Genomic DNA, 19,794 nt, shown 5'->3' with positions numbered 1-19,794 from the left:
TTAATGTGATGATTTTGCAATATTATCTTCTAGGGAGAGAATAGAAAACAATTAAATTTTTCTTCTAGCATTGAAAATTAAAACTCTCCTACAATTGATAATTTAGAAAAGTTTCTCTCAGCCTCACATCCTGTTATTGGTAATGTTATGTAAGTTTTTAGGATTGTTTCAGTTTAAGGGGACATCTGTCATGTTGAAGTAAGATTTCAGCACATTCCAGTTTCCTTATGCAGTGACTAATGTCAAATATTCTTTAAATTGAAAACACTCATTAACTAGTTTGTTATTCAGTGTTCAGTGAGTAGTGATTCTGAGTCTTATGCTGTCTGTATGGATGTCACTATTTTGTTGTTGTTATCAGTTCATGTCTTTTATTAACCCATAGACAATTACTTGTCTTCTGGTTTGTTGAAGGTAGAGGTCAGACGACATTCGCCACAATAATGTCTGTCAAAGTGGCTGCCCAGAAAAGCTCCAGCATCACAGTCATCTGAAGGGCACTTCCGACGAAGGCGACTGATTTTGCCATTCTCATCCACCTTATAGTATTTCAGGACAGCCAGCTTAGCCTTCTTTCTCTTATGCTGCTTCTTCTTGGGAGTGGGGTAAGACTTCTTCCTTTTCCGCAACACAAGATGAAGAGTGGACTCCTTTGGAATGTTGCAGTTAGACAAAGTGCGCCCAGCTTCCAGTTGCTTGCCAGAAAAGCTTAGTCTTTGCTGAACAGGAGGAATTCCTTCTTTATCCTGGATCTTGGCCTTTACATTGTCCACTGTATCCAAGGGTTCAACCTCGAGAGTAATAGTTTTCCCAGTAAGAGTTCTCATGAAAATCTGCATCTTGGTGGTGGTTCTACCGCAGACGGCAGATCGGAAAGCTGGATGTCACTATTTAATGTCAAATCGGACATATCTTAACATCTTTTGCTGATGTGTTCCTATAATTCACTCTTCTTTGTCAATTGTGGTATGAAATAATCCAGAGCTTACTTCTTACTCATTTTCAGAATTTATCTTATTGCTTTTGGCATGATCTGAAATTGTGATCTTGAATTACAATTTTTGGTATGACCATCATCTTTATCACTTTCATTTTATAGTTCTTTAATTTTAATCTATATATGTATTCAAAAATAAATAAATTCAATAGATAAATTTTAAAATGATAAAAAAGGCACCCTGCATATCCATCCAAATCAGGAATCTAATCTTATCATCTTCTTAAAATGTTCCAAAATGTCTTTTCAAATTAGAGTGAAACTGTGCAGTCAAGCTTTATCACCTTTTTGAATAAATAATTTTGTCTTGTTTATATATGAGTTTCTCTTCTGAATCTTCAAAAAATGTGTTTTAGAATCCTCAGCTTTTCATTGCGCCCATTCAGCAAGGCTAGAACAGTTTTATAATGGACAGACTATCTTGTTATATGTAGACCCTAAAGAGAAATCCAAGTTGGCATGTGTTTAAATGCTCCATCTAAGGATTAGAAATGATTCATCTAAGACATGAACCTAAAAAGAAAACATGTGACTGTTGCAAAATACTGAAATAGTCCATGACTTCAGGTACTGTGGAGTCAGCTTTCCCCACTTCTAACCCTCTCCCAGGAGAAAAAGGAGCCAGCAGTGGCGGGTGCAGACTCCAGGAATGAGTAAGTAGAGACACAGTGATCTTAATCAACTGTAGTTAAAGTGACTTTTACAATTTTATGAAAACCCTTGGCCATGTGAGTATATTGCTGGGACCCACCCCTGGCTCTGTGTAGCAGTTACTTTAAGTAAGAGGCCCTGGATTTGAAGCTTATTAACCTGAGGTCCGGCTGCCCACCTGCCTCAGGGTTCTCTGAATCACCTCAGCTTGCTTAGATTCTCCTTTGCGGCTTAGGCTACATCAAGTTGGTTCCCCCCACCTTTTTTTTTTTTTTTTTTTTGCAAACCAATGTGTCTCATACGAGACTCTATTATATTTTCCCCACATTACAGCGTTAGCCGTGTAACTGGTATGCTTAATGGTATTCCAGTTCCAACTGGTTTTATACATCCCTGCCAGATTAATCTTCTGAAAGCATAGCTTGGATGATATTACACAGAACCTCTGAGTACAAACTCCTCAACTTGGCCTTGAAGGTAATGGGGTTCAGGACACACTGCCCCAATAGGTGGCACCTTGTTATTAAACATTTTGAACTGAAGAAGTTTAATAAAACAGCAGAAGGAAGAAGGTCATTCTGATTTCCTGCCCCCCCCACACCCCATCTTCCCTGAAATACTAGGCCATAAAACCTCTACATAAGAGATGCTGTCTTTATCCCCCGAGGAAAGGAACAGCCTTATCTCTGAAGACAGAGGGACACTAAGAAGAGCCCTAACAAATAGTCTTTGCTAGGTTTTCCCAGTTTATTACAGTTACCTCCTGCTTCTTAACCTATCACATTCCTCCACGACTGTCCACCCTGCTTCAAACCTAGCACAAAATACTCAGGTCTGCTTCTTTGGGTCTCCGTTTCCTTATGAGGGCTCTCATGTCATGTAAAACTTCTATTAAATAAGTTTGAATGCTTTTCTCCTGTTAATCTGTCTTTGTCAGACCGAGGCAGGGACCCTAAGAGGGTGGAGGAAAGCTTTCTCCTCCCCTGCAGAGGCCTGTAAAGCGGCCCACTGTCTATCTTTCCAGGCTTACTGCCCACCGCTCTTCCCGATGGCATCTTGGCTCCTCACTGATCATTCCCTGAGCTTTCCCTCCCATGTACCCTGCTCGGGACCCTCCTATTACCCATAACTCCCTCCCTTCCTCTCGCTGGCAGAGCTACCTGTCCTTCAGAGTCTACCTCAGATAGTCTCTCCTCCATGAAGTTTTTTCTCATTTTCCAAAGAACCTCCGATCCCCCCAAACTAAGTGTGACTTCTGCCCTCCTTTGATTCATTGCTGCTGTGGGTACTTACCTTGCCAAAGACACTATACCTTGCCTTAGTTTGTAACCATTGTATACGGCAGCCTTACACTGTACACAGAGGTTAGGCTCCAAAGTCAGCAAGCAAGGAAAAAAACAAGTTATACTCCACAAAAAGTCCTGGAAATTTCTTAGGAAGGCTCCAATTTAGAGAGCAACTTACTGCTCTTCCTAAATCAATTGCACTCTCCTCCAGCATTAAAAGGCATCGCCATCACACCCCAGAGGAAGCGAATTGGCCTACATTATAAGTACAACAAAACCTTCAAAGCTAACACCACCCCCAGCTTGACGAAATGTCCACACTTTCGGAGTCACAGGAACTGAGCAGGACAGTTCTTTATCTTCCGTACGCACTCCTTGCAAAACGTGCCAGCTGAGTAGAGTAAGAAGAGGGACTTAATTCCATTGTAATTGTCTCAGTCTCTCAGTGCATATGGTTGAATTCATGTAAATTAAATGTACATATAATTGGATTTTAGAATAGAGAAAGTACATTTAAGAGTGCTTAAGATACAGACTCTGGCATTAGACTATGTTTGTTTGATTCCTGGTTCCACCACTTACTAGATGTGTAACCTTGGCCAAGTTATTTAATCACTTATTTTCTCTATACCTCAATTTACCTCGCAAAAAGGAATGCTGATAAGGCCTAATTAATAAGCTTGTTATAAGGATGAATTTAGTTAATCTGTAAAATAATATTACATACCTCCTAGGCTTTCAATGAAAATTAAATGCTCTAGTTAGTTTATACAAAGCACTTAGAATAGTGTTCTGGCATATATTAGTGCTCAATAAATATTAACTATTATTATTACTCGTCTCTGTGCCTCACTTGCTTCATATGCTTAGAACAGTGCCTGTAATAGAATAAGTACTCTATAAAGATTGGTATTACTATTATTGTTATTATTCTATTATGTCCACCCTATTGCAAGTTTCTTGGGGACAGGGACAAGAATGAACAACTTTGTATCCTTGCAGTGACTAAAATAGTGACTAAATTTTTTTAAATTTAATTTTCTTGTTCATAAAGTTCAAAAAAAGAAATATATATTCATGGATGCCTGACTAACTTTTCTACCCTCTTAAGCTGTGTTTATCATCTTCTGCAAAATTCTTCGTTGCAAGAACTCCCCCAGGTGGCACTGAATAACTTCCTGAATATGTAGTTATGCAAGTACCAGAGTTGGACTGTAAATTATTTGGGGATAAATGCTGACCTTGGATGGCTTCTCTAAGTTTTATTAGGGACATTTTTGTTATAGAAACTGGTCTTTAAAGCTAGGAATTCATGATCTGTGGTTTGAAGGCGCCTTGGAAATGATGCCAGGACACCAAGAAATATATAATCCTAGATTTGTAACTGACTGCAAACCTTTTTGTATCTTAGGTCTTCCATCTTTTATATAAATAATGCCAACTGACCTCAAAAATTTGGTGATGAATAATTAACACAATGCTTAGGAAGTTAATATGACTACAGTCTATTAGTTTCCATTGCCAGACATGACATTTTTTTCCCATGCATATACTCATTTAGGAAGGTTTTCCTCTTTCACAGCTCACATTTTCCAAATGGACCACATAGAGGGATAGAGAAAGGGAGCCTCTTAGCACCACCCAACAACCTTTCTGGATCAGTGGGATGACAGAGGCATCAGCCAGATAGAGCTCCATTAACCCAGGTAGGTGTCAAATACTTCTCTCTCTTAGTTTAACAAATAGGGAAATGTTATTCTCCTAGCAACCGCTGTAATCATTTCTCTTAGGAATGAGACCCACCTTTGTTAGGAAAATTCCATGATTAGCCTGCTTGGAAGCTGCGACCTAAGTATGAAGAACTGAACAGCCTAGAATAAGGAGAGGAATGTGTTGATTGCACTGAAGAGGCAGAGGGTGGAGGTGGACTCCTTGAGATGATAGAAAGCTGGCTGTGCCCTGAGAGATGCATCATCCAGCAACCCCACAAATCCTTGGCAAAGGTATTACCCTCACAAAGCGCTTGGCGGGTATGGAATTCCAGTGGAAAGCACTGAAGAGAGCGCTCTGTGATGTCCATCTTAGCCTAAGGCAGATACACAGGGAGCCCTGAGGAAGCAAATCTGGAGGAGTTCTCAGAAATCTCAAGGCCACTGGACTCTTACAGTCCATAGAACAAATAGGCGCTGGCAACAAGTTTTCCTAAATCTCTGAAGGGTGGGGAGGCCCCAGTTCCATCTGGTTTACATTAGTAGTGGTAGTAGGATGAAGGTAGCTCATTGTCAAAATTGAGCGTATTTCAACAAAATGGAGGAAAATAAGAAATAAACATGTTAAGTACTTGTAACTAAAACAGAAAATTTTGCCTTTGAAACCAGGCAGACCACTTTCACTATCAAAGCAGAAATAAATTATAAGGAGGAAACCTCCTTGCTGTGTTAACAATTTTGCACAAACTGTGGGAAAGTACTTTAAAACAAGGATTGCTTTACTCTATTGTAGCACCTATCCATATCCTCTCTAGAAATTTAGGGCCCTCAAACAGAAATACAAACTTTATCCTTTCTAATCTGAAGATTTAATTTCTTTTAGAATAAGGTTGGCCTTTTTTCCTATTTAAAAAGTGACATATGGCCACTTTGGAAAAGTTTTCAAATATGAGAGAGTAAATCCACGTCTTCTAAAATTATAAACCGAATTGATCTCTGGCCTCCCTGAAATGTAAAGATCATTCCCAGTAACATCCCCGGTATGAGCAGCAGATGCTGAGAGTGAATTATAGAACCATCATTGTATCTTCAGGGGAAAAAAGATAAAAGAAGAAAGAACTTTGCACCTTACCCATTGAATTATCAGGACTCTGGATGGCGCATGACAAAAACGGAATTGAACAAGTTTAGCCAAATATGGTGATAAATATGGTGATAAACCATGGGTCTGGCAAGGACCATTGTAACAAAACCTCTCACTTGCAGGAGACTCCTCCGTCTTTCTTTTCTGTTACTCTTGGCACTTTAGGTTTATTCTCTCAAGGCAACTTGCTGCATGAGATATTATGACCTTCAGGGTATCACAGAGAGGGAATTCCTTCTTCTACCCTTCTTGAGTTCTTGTGGCTGGGCTCTTAATAAAATTGGCACGAGGCAGAACAACAGGAAGAAATCCCAAATTTTTATAACATGTACTCGGGAGAATTAAAAGAATAGTTCTCTGTGAGAGAAGTGGAGCAGGCCACTTGCTATATATCCTTCACATAAAGAAACTATAAATGTGTGGAGATTCGACAAGACAAAGGAGCATAGGTTTGGGGTGTGTAGTCAGTGGAATGGAGGCGTAGGGCAGTAAATTGAAATATTATTTATTATAAATTATGCATATACTCATATGCCACAGTGAACATGAGTTAAATAAATTGTTGGCAAAGACAATCTTAAACTGTTTGCTTGTTAGTCCTTTTACAGACCTGAGTCTACCCAGAACCAACTGGTAGCAAGATATACTTCAACTAAATTTGGACTTTCTTTCTTTCTTCTCCCCTCTGTCTGGAACAATAGTGTGATTAATCTATCATTGGTTTGGAGTACGTTATTTGTTTATTGGCTTATTAAGAGACATTATCCTCTATGCTGTTGGCTTGTGAAATATTATTTATTATCAATTATGATTCCCACAGTGAACATGAGTTAAATAAATTGTTGGCAAAGACAATCTCAGTCTCTGGGCATAATTTGCCTAGAACAAAATATATACACTATCTCTCCCTCCGTCCCTCTCATGTCTCTGGTGAGCTAAGTTTGAAGCATTCTGACTTAGTGCCCTCTTCTGTTTAAAATTTTCAATGCACATCAGGCAATTTCCCCTTATGCTCAAGCAACCCGAAAGAGCTTGAAACTGCTGGGAGCAAACCTAGTAGGTTTGTACGCAAGACAAAAAATTATGTAAATGCAAGTTTCTGAGAAATGTGGAGAAAACAAAGGCAATTAAAAGGACTTGTTTTCATTATCTCGACTACAGGACATCTGAAAATTAGATTTGTCTCACTTTCCTTTTCCTAACCCGTGCCTAATACCCTTTAAATCCCCAACATTTCTGATTTTGTGAACATCAACACTTTTATAGGTCAACAAAACTAAGTTTTCTTTCTTGCCCATGAAAGAGGATATGTTACCTATCTCATTACACCAATGTTGAAATTTTTTAAAGTTGTTCTGACCAAAGAGAATGTTTGTTTAAACGTGTCCCATGTCCCTGATGATAGACCACTGCCTTCTCTTTTACCTGCCGGAGGGACAGAGAGGGACAGAAGACAGCATTCTGCATTCTAACCTGATTATAACTGGCTGGGAGGGAAAAGTAATGTCAGTTTAGAAGCATTTGAAACAGAGACACTTATAGAATAAAGAATGGGGGTTGGGGCTGGGGAGAATAGGAAAAACAGGCTTTCTTCCCAGCATGACCTTCAACTTCACGCCTGTCCCCTGTGACCCAGACTCAAATGGACACAAAGCCCAGTCCCAGACTCTGTGAAAAGAGAGGCTAAATTAGCCATCACTTTACAAAGGTTTGAGTTTGTCAAGTGTCCTTAACCTTGACCACAATGAAATTATGTTGCCACCAAGGGAACCATGTGTCTTGGTTGTATCTCATGGTCCAAAAAGTTATGATTCTCATAAATATGATTCTCATGGCTAAAAGGGAAATCTGCTCTGTCATGAAATTGTGATTTTACCAAAACATAACTTTAAGGTCGCTAAAATGGAGGTTAACCAGTACATACTATGTTTATTCCTTTTAGAGTGGTGGAGCTCTCTCCTGGGAGTTAGAGGATCCAGGTTTCAATACTCAGATTTGCTGCTAACTAGATGTGACTCATGACAAGTCACATATACTCTCTATGCCTCAGTTTCCTCATTTGTGAAATGAAAATAGTAATACCTACCTTATCTTCCCCAAGGTCTGTTCTTATGGGGCTCAAATGAGATAACATCTAAAAATGCTTTCTAAACATTAAAGCCAAAGGTGTTACTAGCCAAATATAAAATTAACCAATTCTTTTAGGATTTGAAAATGAAGCCATTTGGGAACCCAATTTGATGTTTTGCAAAATAAAAGAGTTCTGTTTGTTATAAAAGTTTAGCAACAATATAAACCACATAACTGTCCTCAAGAACTTAAAGAGACCCTTTAAACCACCATCATTGAGATGTCTATGGAGAAGAGTTTCAGCTTTTGTGAATCAAATGGTCCCCAGATCTCAATGGCCAAATAAGTCTTTTTTTCAATAATTTAAAAAATTTTAAATTGTAGTAAACACATAATATAAAATTTACCATCTAAACTGTTTTTAAGTGTACAGTTCAGTAATGTTAAGTATATTCCCATTGTTGTGCACAGAGCTCTAGAACATTTTTCAACTTGCAAAACTGAAGTACCCATGAAACAATTCCCTATTTTTCCCTCCCGCAGTTCCTAACAACCACCATTCTACTTTCTGTTTCTATGAATTTGACTACTTTAAATACCTCATGTAAGTAGAATTATACAGTATGTCTTTTTGTGACTGGTTTTTTTCACTTAGCATAGTGTCTTTCAGGTTTATCTATTTGTAGCCTGTGACAAGGTTTCCTTCCTTTTTAGGGCTGAATAAAATTCCACTCTATGTATAGACCTCATTTTGTTTATCCATTCACCCTTTGATGGACATTTGGGTTGCTTCCACCCAGCCTGTGTAAGATTTTTGTTATAATAATATGTTCTGAATTAGTTAGCTTGTTGAAGATCAGAGGGACACACACAGATGACCTTCAGTGATAGGATGTACTGCAAGGATATGTGGGAACTTGGGGTTGCAAGAAAGGAAGGTGGTACAGACTGATGGTTGCCAGATGAGAGGGCGTTGGGGGCTGGGTGAAAAAAGTGAAGAGATTAAGAAGTATAAATTGGCAGTTACAAAATTGGCAGTCAGGGGGATGTAAAGTATAGATAGGGAATATAGTCAATAATATTGTAGTAACTATGTATCGTGGCGGGTGGGTCACTTTGTACATAGATTGGGGGGGATCACTTTGTAAATTACATTCATGTCAAACCACTATCCTGTACACCTGAAACTAATATAAAATAATATTGAATGTCAACTGTAATTGAAAAAAAGAAAAGGTAGCTTTGGAAATTGCCCCATGTTGCTGCTCCTACTTCAGGGGATTGTGGAAAAGGTACCACAGGATTCAGACTTTTCTTCCCAGTAGCAAGCTTAGCTGAAATGACTCACCTTCTTTTTGGAATATCTAGCATTTATATTTCCCCAAAGAGATATTTTATCTGAGTCAGTTTGTCACCATTTATTGTGGAATATTATCCTTGGGTAGGATGCTAGCCAAACGGCCTCAGAGGAGCTGGTCCACCTCATGCCTTATTTTGTTGTCTTCCGTTTGTGCCCAGGCCTCCATCCAGCTATGACTAGGGAGGCAGGCTTAGTTTCACCTGAAGTGCATATCATAAGGCAAAATAAAAACAATAATTTAGTCTCTTATTCTAGGATGGAGTGAGTTCTGAATATATATACATATATATCCAAACTTTAGTTCTGTGTCTCCTCCATTCTTCCCCTTAGTGCCTGGCATTCATTCATTTATTGATTTATTTATTCATTCATTCACTCATTTATTTGTATTGTCATTCAACAAAAATACATCAAGTCCTCTAGTGTCTTCTTTTTTTATTTTAATAATTGACGTTTGCCTTCTTTGCCTTTATAGTAAAATAATGAAAAGCAATAAGATCTACTGAGTGATATTTATTAATGTTTTTTGAACAGATTAAAATGAATTTAAAACAATATTGAATAAAATGAGTGATACAAACTCTAGTTCAACAAATAAATGTTGTTTGGAAGAACATTATTATATCAGTTTTGATTCAAAAGAAATTTAGTAAAATAGAGAAAAATACCTCCTTAATCAATATTTAAGATTCAACGTAAATTGAAAGTGTACTAATATCACATGGAGGATTTTGTTTTTCACACTGAAAAACACCTAGAATATAGATTTCTAAAATTTTGGAAGTCTGACCTTTCACCGTAAATACTAAAAGGAAATTATAAAGAGAATGCCATTGGCTTTTCATTAAAAACCAAGCTGTTATAGTCAGATATCTGACTTTGAATAGTAGAAATGTCACCTCTTAGAAATGCAGGTAAAATAATCTAGTGTATTTCACTCATCTTTTAAAGAAAAATACTCTAACTTAAGCAGAATGAAGGTAAATAGCATGATAAATAGCAAATAGTGCCTTCGTTTCCCCCTCCCACCCCCCTCTCTGAGGCCCTGAGGAGTCCAGTGCGTGCGGTATTCACATTGTGGACCTGTGCAGGCTGCTTCTCCACACCAAAAACTGGAGGCTCAGTGCTTCAATCCTTCAGAGCTCTGCTGTCTTAATGAATTAATTAACACATTAATTAGTGTGACAAAATGGGTGTTAATATGGCATGCTGTTGAGGTAAATCATTTGCTGTAAAAATGAGCTTTTCTAAAGGCAATGCTTTCACCCAAAGGAGCAAACTTGCTACCTAATTTGTGGGGCCCAGTGCAAAATGAAGGTTACATGGCCCTGTTCAAAAGTTATTAAGAATTTCAAGGCGGCGATGACAGTAGAACATTAACCCAAGCACAGGGCCCATCTGAGTGTGGGGACCTACGCGGCTGCACAGGTTACACGCCACGAAAACAGCTCTGCAAAGCGGTGATGTCAAGTTGGAATGTGCAGCAACGTGGCAGGCCGTTAGGGACGATGGTTTGGCTGGGCAGTTCTCTTCCCAGCCTTCAAATCACACCCTGTAGACCAGTCTCTGTTGAAATCACTTATAAACTATGTTTACTGGGGTAGAGAAAAGAGTAAAGCTCTTTGGAGATCACTAGGATGTGGAAAGAAAGCAAAGTCTAATAATAATAACAGACTAACAGGTTAATAATGTGTTCAAAGTCTCATATTCAGTAATATTTGAGCTACAAAAGCAGTGTTAGAGTAGACTGCTGGTGTCTCTTCTTCTAATAAGGACACCAGCCTTTTCTGATCATTATCACTAGGGCCCCACCCTTATGACTCATTTAACCTTAATTATCTCTCTAATGGTTCTATCTTCGAATAAATCACATGGGGGAGTTAGGGTTTCAACATATACATTTGGGGGGACACGATTCAATCCATAGCGATACTTTTTGTCAAATTGTCTTTCAGAAAGATTGTACAAATTTGTACTCCCATTCGCAGTGTTTGCATTTTCACCAGGAGTTTAACATTGACATAATCTAGATTATTTTGAAAATGGAGTCTGCCGACCTCCAGAGTTGGACAAATGTTCATAGCTGTACAAACAGGAGACTCAACTAAGGGACTTGGGTCAGGATATACGTTTCAGTAGGAAATGCTCCTTAGACGCTCAGATTCATTTCCTTGCCTGTCACCTGCAAACCCTGGTGCGTCTTTGGGCCTAGGAGGCACCCACACCTCATAACTTGGGAAAAGCTTGCACGTATACTTAGATTCTTTGCTAAAACCCTGATGGAAGCAGTGCCTTACTACTAGGTATTAAAAAGATGGGAATGAATTACTGAGAAGGAAGTAAAAAGTATTCTGGTAGATGAATTAGGTGGAATATTGAAAGAATGTGAATTGTGGGGTGGGGGGTCATCTTGAGTCCTGAGATTGAGAAACATTATTTGACATTGAGTTCTATAGCCTTAGGGTACTTATTCGATCACAGCTGCTCTTCTAATTCCTAGTGGCAGCTGAACCTTCAGGAGCCCTTTTTTCACTCAAATCGACCAGGGAAACGATGACCCCCTTTTCTGTGTGTATTTCCATGCCATCCAGGAACAGGCCATATATTCCTAACTTCCAGACAAGAAGAACACAATAGACTTCTTTTGAGTACACTGAAGTCCTACTACAGACTGCAGAAGCTCAAGTGCTCTCAAGAGAGGAGCAAGTGCAGCTGTGAGCCAGTCTTTCCTTTCCTTTCCTTCCTGCCTTCCTTCTTTCCTTCCTTCCTGATTTCAGACATCTTTACTGAACAGTAATGGACAGAGCTCAGGTGAAATTGGAAGAGCAAAAAGTACTTGGAATTTATTGTATCATTTACAGTTAACAGCTTTACCATTTTCATTTGTGGAATAATACATGCATTATTTAACCAAGTCTAACACAGAAAAGTGTAAAGCGGAAAGTGAAAATAATCTAGACTCTTATTACCAAGACAACCATTGTCATAATCATTGGTACATAAAAAGCATCTTGTATAAATCAGATGTATCTGTGTTCTGTAACCTAATTTACTCAACCATACTCATGAAATCTTTTCAAGTCAGTAAATAGGGAAGAGCATCATCATTAACGATTGCATCATATTATTCTAAATATCTGTATATCTATATATCTATGTATCATAATTCACTTAGCCAGTTCTCAACTAGGTCATGCCCTCTAAGTTTAGTGAGCTACTATAAACAATGCTGAGATAAGTATTCTTAAGCATGTCTTGCACTACTTTTAGAAATATTTAAATGAGCATGTCTAATGTCTTTGGGATTAACAATATGTTAACAATTATGAAATTAAACTTAGAAGAAATTGAAAATCTATACAGCTTCTGTCTTCTCTATAAAAAGTAGTTATCTCTGCCCTCCTGTGAATATTGTACAAGGACCTTGGAATGCTTTAATTTTGGTTACCCCCTTATCCTCTCCCCTGTTTCACATGCTATTCACATGACAATTGTGTTTAGAATTTGGGGTCTATATTGTTGCTATTTTTGTTATTGTTTTACTTTAATTTTTTTTAATTTGAAAAATTTCAAGCCTGTGGAAAAGTGAAAAAATTGCTCAAAGAACACCTCACCTAATTTTATCAATTGTTAATATCTTCTCTTTCTCTCTCTCTCTCTCTGTCTCTCTCTGTCTCTCTCTCTCTCTCCTTCTCTTCCTCTCTCTCTGTCCCTTCTACCCCTCTCTACCCTCCCTCCACCTCTTAGAGATATTTACTAGCTATGCATTTAAAAGAACGTTTATTATATTTTATCCAGGATTTCTAGATATTATATCACAAGAAGTTTTTCAGGTTACCCAGTTGTCTGTACTGACAGAAATGGAAGTCCTACATTTATCAATTTTTATTCTGCTTTTCTCAAAACACTATATAATGTTTTCATCATTTCATAGAAATAATTGGCTGCAAATGTATTCTTTACAGTAATCTGAAAAATAATTTAAAATAATTCATAAGTTACTTCTTCAAAAACAATAATTGTGTAACTTGTTTACATGTGAGTTGTATAGTAATACCATCCTTCAGTATTTCACATGTCTATTTGTACTTTTTCTACATATTTAATTTGATTTTCATGAAAATTCTGTCCTCTGACCTACATTTTGCTTAATTTTTAAAAAGAAATGTAAAGTATGATGAATAGGGAAAAAATAAACAGACAACAAACTGCATCTGCTGTATTTCTTAGACATGGGAAGGAGGCAAGAATCATTCCAGGCAGAGGGGCTTGCAGACAAGTATACAAAACCTCAGGAAAGAAAGAAGCAAGGCACATTCCCTAGGACTAGAAGGAAGGCCACGGTTTGGGAGCGTAGTGAATGACGGATATGAGATTAGGGTGAAGAGGAAGTTAGGGTTGATGCCAGGACCTTGGACATGAGGTCAAGGATTTAAATGTGTCCTTTAAGAGCAATGCTAAGGTACCAAGCATTTTGATTAGACTTGTGTTTGAAAAGATGCCTCTGACTGCGGTGGGAAGAGAACAGCCTGGACATCACAGGAGTAGATATGGGAAGACCAGGAGACTAGTGCAATAGTCCTAGCAAGAAACAATGGCTTGGAAAGGGGCAGTCATGATGCAAAGAAGGAAAAGAGAAAGGGAATGGTCAGGAAATGGGTCTTGCTAAAGTGATGATCCAAACAGTTTTGAGGGTTCACTCAGTCCAGGAGGGAAAGTTGGCTGATACATAGCAAGTTCCTGGCTGTGGAAGCCAAGGAGGCACTACCGTGTTTCCCCGAAAATAAGCCCCAGCTGGACCATCAGCTCTAGTGCGTCTTTTGGAGCAAAAATCAATATAAGACCCAGTATTATATTATATTATATTATATTATATTATATTATATTATATTATATTATATTATATTATATTATATTATATAATATAATATTAATATAACATAATATTAATATAATATAATACTGGGTCTTATATTAATTTTTGCTCCAAACGACATATTAGAGCTGATGGTCCAGCTAGGGCTTATTTTCGGGGAAACACGGTATGCTTGGATCTCTTTTCAAGGAAGAACGTGCTGTTCAGCTGCAAGGAAGTGTTCGCCGGGCTTTCAGGCTTCAGCTGGGCTCTTCCTGGGCAGCCCCAGCCAGTGACCACGCGTGGCAGGGTTACTCCGTCTGATCATTCCCGCCGAAGCTGGATTCCTCACGTAGGCAATCTGCTCTGGGTGGTTTGGCTGAGACTTTATCAGACCTGCGTTGGCCTGTGGCTGTTGCTGCCATCTGCTTCTTCCTCTTTCTTTTCCAAGTGTCAGATCTGCATCACGGTCTGATGGCTACCTCTGCCCAGTCCTGTACCCTCCCCTTTATCTTTCAGAGGCTTTCTTCCCCAGTAAATCTCCTAACTCGGTCCCATTATCTGCTTTCTTCAGGACCCTACTGACATACCTGCCCAATAATGAGGTCAGGGACATATAATCAACGGTGACATTATCTCCACAAAGGCCATAACTGTTAGGCCATACATCCCTAATTGCCCTCTAAGTTGTCTCAGAATATTAGGCAACCAGACTCTCGAAGCTGCCGAGGAGTCCTGCGCACAGTTTGGAGAAGCTGTTTGCAGATGCAGAATTCAGAGGGGGAAGCGTGTAGAACAGATGCTCAGACCTAATCTCTTCAGGCGGAAGGAAAAGCTGTGAAAAGAACTGGCCCAGGCTTAGTGTAGTTCACTGTGAATTGTGTAACCGATTGGTTTACCACCCATGATACTAGGTAGCACTATATAACCCAGACTTTGGAAAATGTACTTTTGAGCGGTATTGTAAGAACCATAGGACCAGAATTCATGCCTGTATATGGGGCTGAAATTTTCTCTGACAAATTTTTCTCTGACAAACTATGTTCCTACTGTCACTCAACTTGGGGAAAAGTTGGTTCAGGGACAGAAAGAAACTGAAGACTTAGATTGGTGGCTGTGACCTAGTGGAGAGCAGGTCTTCCTCTTCTCTCTGGGACTCAGTAAGAGCCGGGGTCGTTGGGACTGGATTCTGAGGCAGAGATAGGGAGGTTAGAGTGGTGAAGCAGGTTTGGGGGGACAGAGTGAGCTGTCCCAGATCAATTACAGCGGTGCAGGAGCCAGGCAGGCAGCCAGGATTGAGCTGTGATTATGAATTATTTTCTGTGTTGCACTCCCTCCCTGAACCTCGAGTAAAACCATGGCTTATAAGTTATTTTATGGAGAATGAGTTAAAAGATGTGTCCACATTTGGGCAAATCTATGAAAGAAGCACAGCGCCCAGACTGTACTCCCATGGGAACCTCAACCCCTCTGCATGTCGGAATTTACAGGGCCCAGTGAATGATATCTTTGTTTCCCGCCCAAATGTGGAACCAACGGAGAGAGAGAGAGATGAAAGTAAGGCAGCAGGAGAGCAAAAATATCACCTTTATGGCCCGTAAAGGCCATTAAAGGATGTGGAGTAGGTGTGTTAGTAATGTGGGTTACCTAATATTTCACCCCAAATTGAACTAACCTACCTCGTCATCGATGGTGCTGGACAACCACATGGAAGAGTGGAGACGCCATGTGCTCCCTGTGGGCAGGCGAAAGCCAACGAGAAAAGGAGGAGGAAGAACTTGAGCATACTCAGCTTCTTCTCCCAAACTCTCTATGCAAATACATCACTTTTCACCTGGGATCAGAAACTGAAGGGAGCAGGGCGAGGCCAGGAGTGTGAGACCTTCTGGCAGAGGGTCCTGGTGTCTAAAGCAGACAGCAGCAAAAGTTTAGGCTCACACACTAGGCAAACATAGCAGGTGGTTGGAAAGGTTGCAGCTCAAAGGGTAGGTATTAGGGTCCCAGAGCTCACTAAGGAAGTGTGGAAGTGCCGGAAGTATGGGGCTAGCAAGAGTAGAATGAATCCCAGACACTATCTGTGGGTGAAAAGGGGCTCTAGATAGGTTCGCTGTCTTGGTCAGGACTGCCTCCCAAACTGTGGTTAGAATGATAGAGAAACAAAGACTGTCAAGTGTCAGTAGTTGGCTGCAGGGAGCAATTTTTGACTAGGAAGTCAGCACCCATCCCATATAGTATTCAAATCACCTACTCCCACAAAACATTAGTTTGGTGCAGAAACAAATAAATTCTGGTTTGTATTTTTAACGTACAAATACTTTTAAACACTAAGGTGCTAAGTGACAGTAGGCTGTAAGGGGTTGAAACAGGGCACTGGTCAGAAGACTGCAGCAGTCGTCCGGTGATGACCAGTGCACGACGGTGTCTTATACTAGAGAGGCAGTACTGGAGATGGAAGAAGTGGGATGATCTGATCGAGGAAAGAAGAGGAAATTACAAAGGGAGAAAGATGAAAAAATTACCAAAGCAAAATCCTTGGGAAGAAGGGTGGGGATAACAAAGCACAGGGAGGGGCTGGCTTGGCAGTTTGTGGTAGTAGGAACGAAGACAGACAATGTGCAAAGACGACACATAGGATTCATTCAACTCCTACTATGTGCCAGGGCTGTTCTAAGGAGTTCCATGGATCTTAATTCATTCAGTCCTCACAACCACCCCACGAGACAGGTGTTACAGAAGAAGAAGAAACTCAGCCACGGAGTGGGTAACTTGCCCCAGGTCCCATAACTAGCAAGCAGCAGAGTTGAGATTTGAACTTGGGCAATTGGGCAAGAAGAACCTTGATCTTATAACACTATACTAAACCCCTCCACATGGGGAGGCTGGTAGATTTGATGGTAGAAGAATTTCAGAGAATGATAAATGATGCCTCCCAGGAAATTTGCTTTATAAAAGGCCTCCAATAAACCAGAAGGAAATATCTCTCATAGGAAATTCCCAAAAGTAATGCCTCTCGTTTACAAGCATTTGAAGAAGCTGGGATGCTTTCCGACTAACCAACATGATAGCCTTTTTCCGTCCTGGCCACTAGGGGGAAGAGTGGAAAGTCGAAAAACGTAGCGGTCTTCCTCCTGGTCTCAGAGGCTGGTGAGCGCTGCTGGTCCTCTCCCTAACGTTAGCAGTGCTTAGAACTTCTCTGTAGTTTTTGTTTGTGAGAGATCGTTTTCAAATGAAACTCATTAAGCATCCATAAACTTTTTCCTGCACTTTCTAAAAATAAATGCATCACGCCAAATGAAAGAAAGTAGACACAAGAGACTACATAGTGTATAATACCATTCATGTGAAATATCCACAAAAGGCAAAACTCTAATGACAGAAAGTAAATTAGTATTTGCCCCGGGTCAGGGCTCAGGAGAACGGGGGTTGACAGTAAGTGTGCATGAGGGGTCTTACTGAGTGAGGAAGATGTTTTAAAACTCATAAACGGTGACAGCTGCACGTGTTAAAAAAAAAAAGCTGTGCTAAAAGTAATTGAATTGTACACTTGAAATGAGTGAATTATGTGATATGTAAAATATGCCTCAACAAAGTTGGGGAAAAAAGAAGTGTAACATTATAAATCAAACCAAAAAAAAAAAATCTATGGATTCAAAAAGTTTGAAAGTATAAGTTTATGTATACATAGAAATGTCTAGAAATATAGTCAGTAATAACAGTGAGTAGCTGTCGGAAATGCTATTGGGGGGGAAACTGGGAACCTTTTTATACTCTATGCCTTTATGATTTTTGAGGGAAGTACAATTTAAAACATAGTTAGAAACATTTTTAAGAGCTAGGAAGTTAAAATACATAAAGTGCAATGGAATTATAAGTATCATTACCTTTGGATAGTGGAACATGGCTTATATTTTTGTCCATGGTTATTTTCTAATTTTAAAAATGATTGTCTATTACTTCTTTACAATGAAAACTGGAAAGAGCTTAATTTAAAATAAAAAACTAGGAGATATTCAGGTAGTTTTTTAAAAACTTTAGCACAATGTTTATTGTATTTCACATATAACAAGATATTTTTTAGCTCAACAAAGGCCTGGGGCTTAGACACTTAGATGAAAAGAGGTAATATCCACTGGCTTTGAGCTTGGATGTTGTCTAGTGAAGCTGGTGGATACTCTATTCTCATTTTTATTTGCATCTAAAAGTTTCTATCGGGATGGGAGAAAAAAACCTTTGTGAGATTAGAAATTGGGATGTATATCCTTTCTTTAAAGTTCACATTTATTAGCACATGTCTGATTGCAAAGATGGCTGTGGGGAGCCTGGGAGGAATCAGAAAGTTCAAATGTCAGTGGGAGAGGAAAATCCTTGAGGGGAAGTTGACTGTCGGGAAGGGAGAATCTGGGCAGATGACCTAGACCTTCTGCCGGACCTGAATCATTGGAGGCAGGCGTTGACTTGGGGCATAGAGTGTAGCTGAGGCAGGAATTTCTCCTGACCTAGATACTATGGAATGCCTTGGGAAAATGTCTGCGTGTAATAAGTTGGAAGAGCTGTACTGAGAAAGGCCACTTCTAAGAGTGACACTGGAGCAAAGCAAAGTGCCTGGAAGAAACACTGAGCCTCAGCAGCCATGGGAATGGAGAGCAGGGCGCCAGGGCTACCAGAAACATGCCTTAGGACACAAGCCTCTTGAAGACTCGGATTTTTGTCTCTTTCGATGTCCGCTTAGAGCAGTGTCTGACGTGTAGTAGGCACTCCATAACCACTTATGGAATGACGAAGGAATGAATGTATGAATGGGAGCCCAGCCAGCCCTTGGCCTGTGGTGCTGTCAGGGTTTCAGCCCCAAAACAGCTGTCCTGGCAAGGAGGCGAGGGCCCTGGAGGCCCAGGGAAGGGCGGGGAAACCGGTGATCAAGGAATCGAGCGTGATTTACACTTCAAAGGAAAACATTTCACTAGTTCACTCTAGAAAGTCAAGAGAGAGGGTGCTTTGTCATCCCGCTGCTGACCGGGAGTGTTTTACCTGACCCTCCCTGCTCACATGTGTCCTACTGAGCCGTGACTGCAGCCCAGGGGAGCAACCTTCCCTGAGAGCAGACAGCACAGAGGCAGTTCTAGACAGAGATATGCCGGGTTTCAGAAACAGAAATGATCACTTTATGTGGCCCAGAAACGCAGCTGTACTCTTGCTGGGAGTTTTTGGGTTTGGAGTAGGGGAGTGGGGAGGTGAGAAGCATGTCAGGAAATACCCTTTAAAATAGTGATATTTTTAAAAATTATCTCTTAAATGGGTCACGTTTAATATTTAGTGGTTAGGCTATAGATGTAAGGTATTACAATACTTCCTGAAAAATGAAGGTTTAAATTGAAAAAAAATCTAATAAAATGCCTTATTATATAGTTCTCTGTTCTGAACCAAGAAAATGCCAAAGAATTGTCATAATGTTTTATTGCCTTAAAAATATTATGGTTGAAAATATTATATTATTCATGGTTGAAAAGTAGTACTATGCAATCCAGATGGGTTAGCTGAAACACAAAGTAGTCAATAAAATAATTGACTAACGGTGAAAAGAATCGCCTCTAGGTATTGGTGTTCTGATTATATAACATCCACATAAAACATTAGTTCGTGTGAAAGCATGGAAATGCTTTAGGCATGAAGACAGCAGGAACCGTGTGAAAGGACCAGAAAGACAACGGTCCTGTCCGAACATGTC

General features: G+C 39.7%; 2 protein-coding genes across 2 annotated transcripts in view; one reads left to right on the top strand and one right to left on the bottom strand.

Annotated features, from left to right (window-relative positions):
• NAA15 (N-alpha-acetyltransferase 15, NatA auxiliary subunit) overlaps positions 1 to 19,794 on the top strand; it is a 124,130-nt gene that overhangs the window by 8,975 nt on the left and 95,361 nt on the right. The window contains exon 2 of the mRNA XM_019730820.2: positions 4,517 to 4,640. The gene's annotated coding sequence lies outside the window, so the exon portion shown is untranslated. The remainder of the gene's footprint in view (positions 1 to 4,516; positions 4,641 to 19,794) is intronic.
• On the bottom strand, positions 390 to 1,000 carry LOC109446944 (ubiquitin-ribosomal protein eS31 fusion protein). Its single transcript, XM_019730839.2, has one exon. It carries the CDS (start codon positions 837 to 839, stop codon positions 390 to 392), a length of 450 nt encoding a protein of 149 aa, XP_019586398.1. The 5' UTR covers positions 840 to 1,000.

This window comes from Rhinolophus sinicus, linkage group LG07 (assembly GCF_036562045.2).
Source record: "Rhinolophus sinicus isolate RSC01 linkage group LG07, ASM3656204v1, whole genome shotgun sequence".
NCBI classification, from domain to species: Eukaryota; Metazoa; Chordata; class Mammalia; order Chiroptera; family Rhinolophidae; genus Rhinolophus; species Rhinolophus sinicus.
Note: the sequence above shows the minus strand (reverse complement) of the source record. Positions and strands in the feature narration are given on the sequence as shown.

What these genes read in the sequence shown, in the direction of transcription:
- LOC109446944 (XM_019730839.2), bottom strand. Translation starts at nt 839, where the DNA reads ATGCAGATTTTCATGAGAACTCTTACTGGGAAAACTATTACTCTCGAG.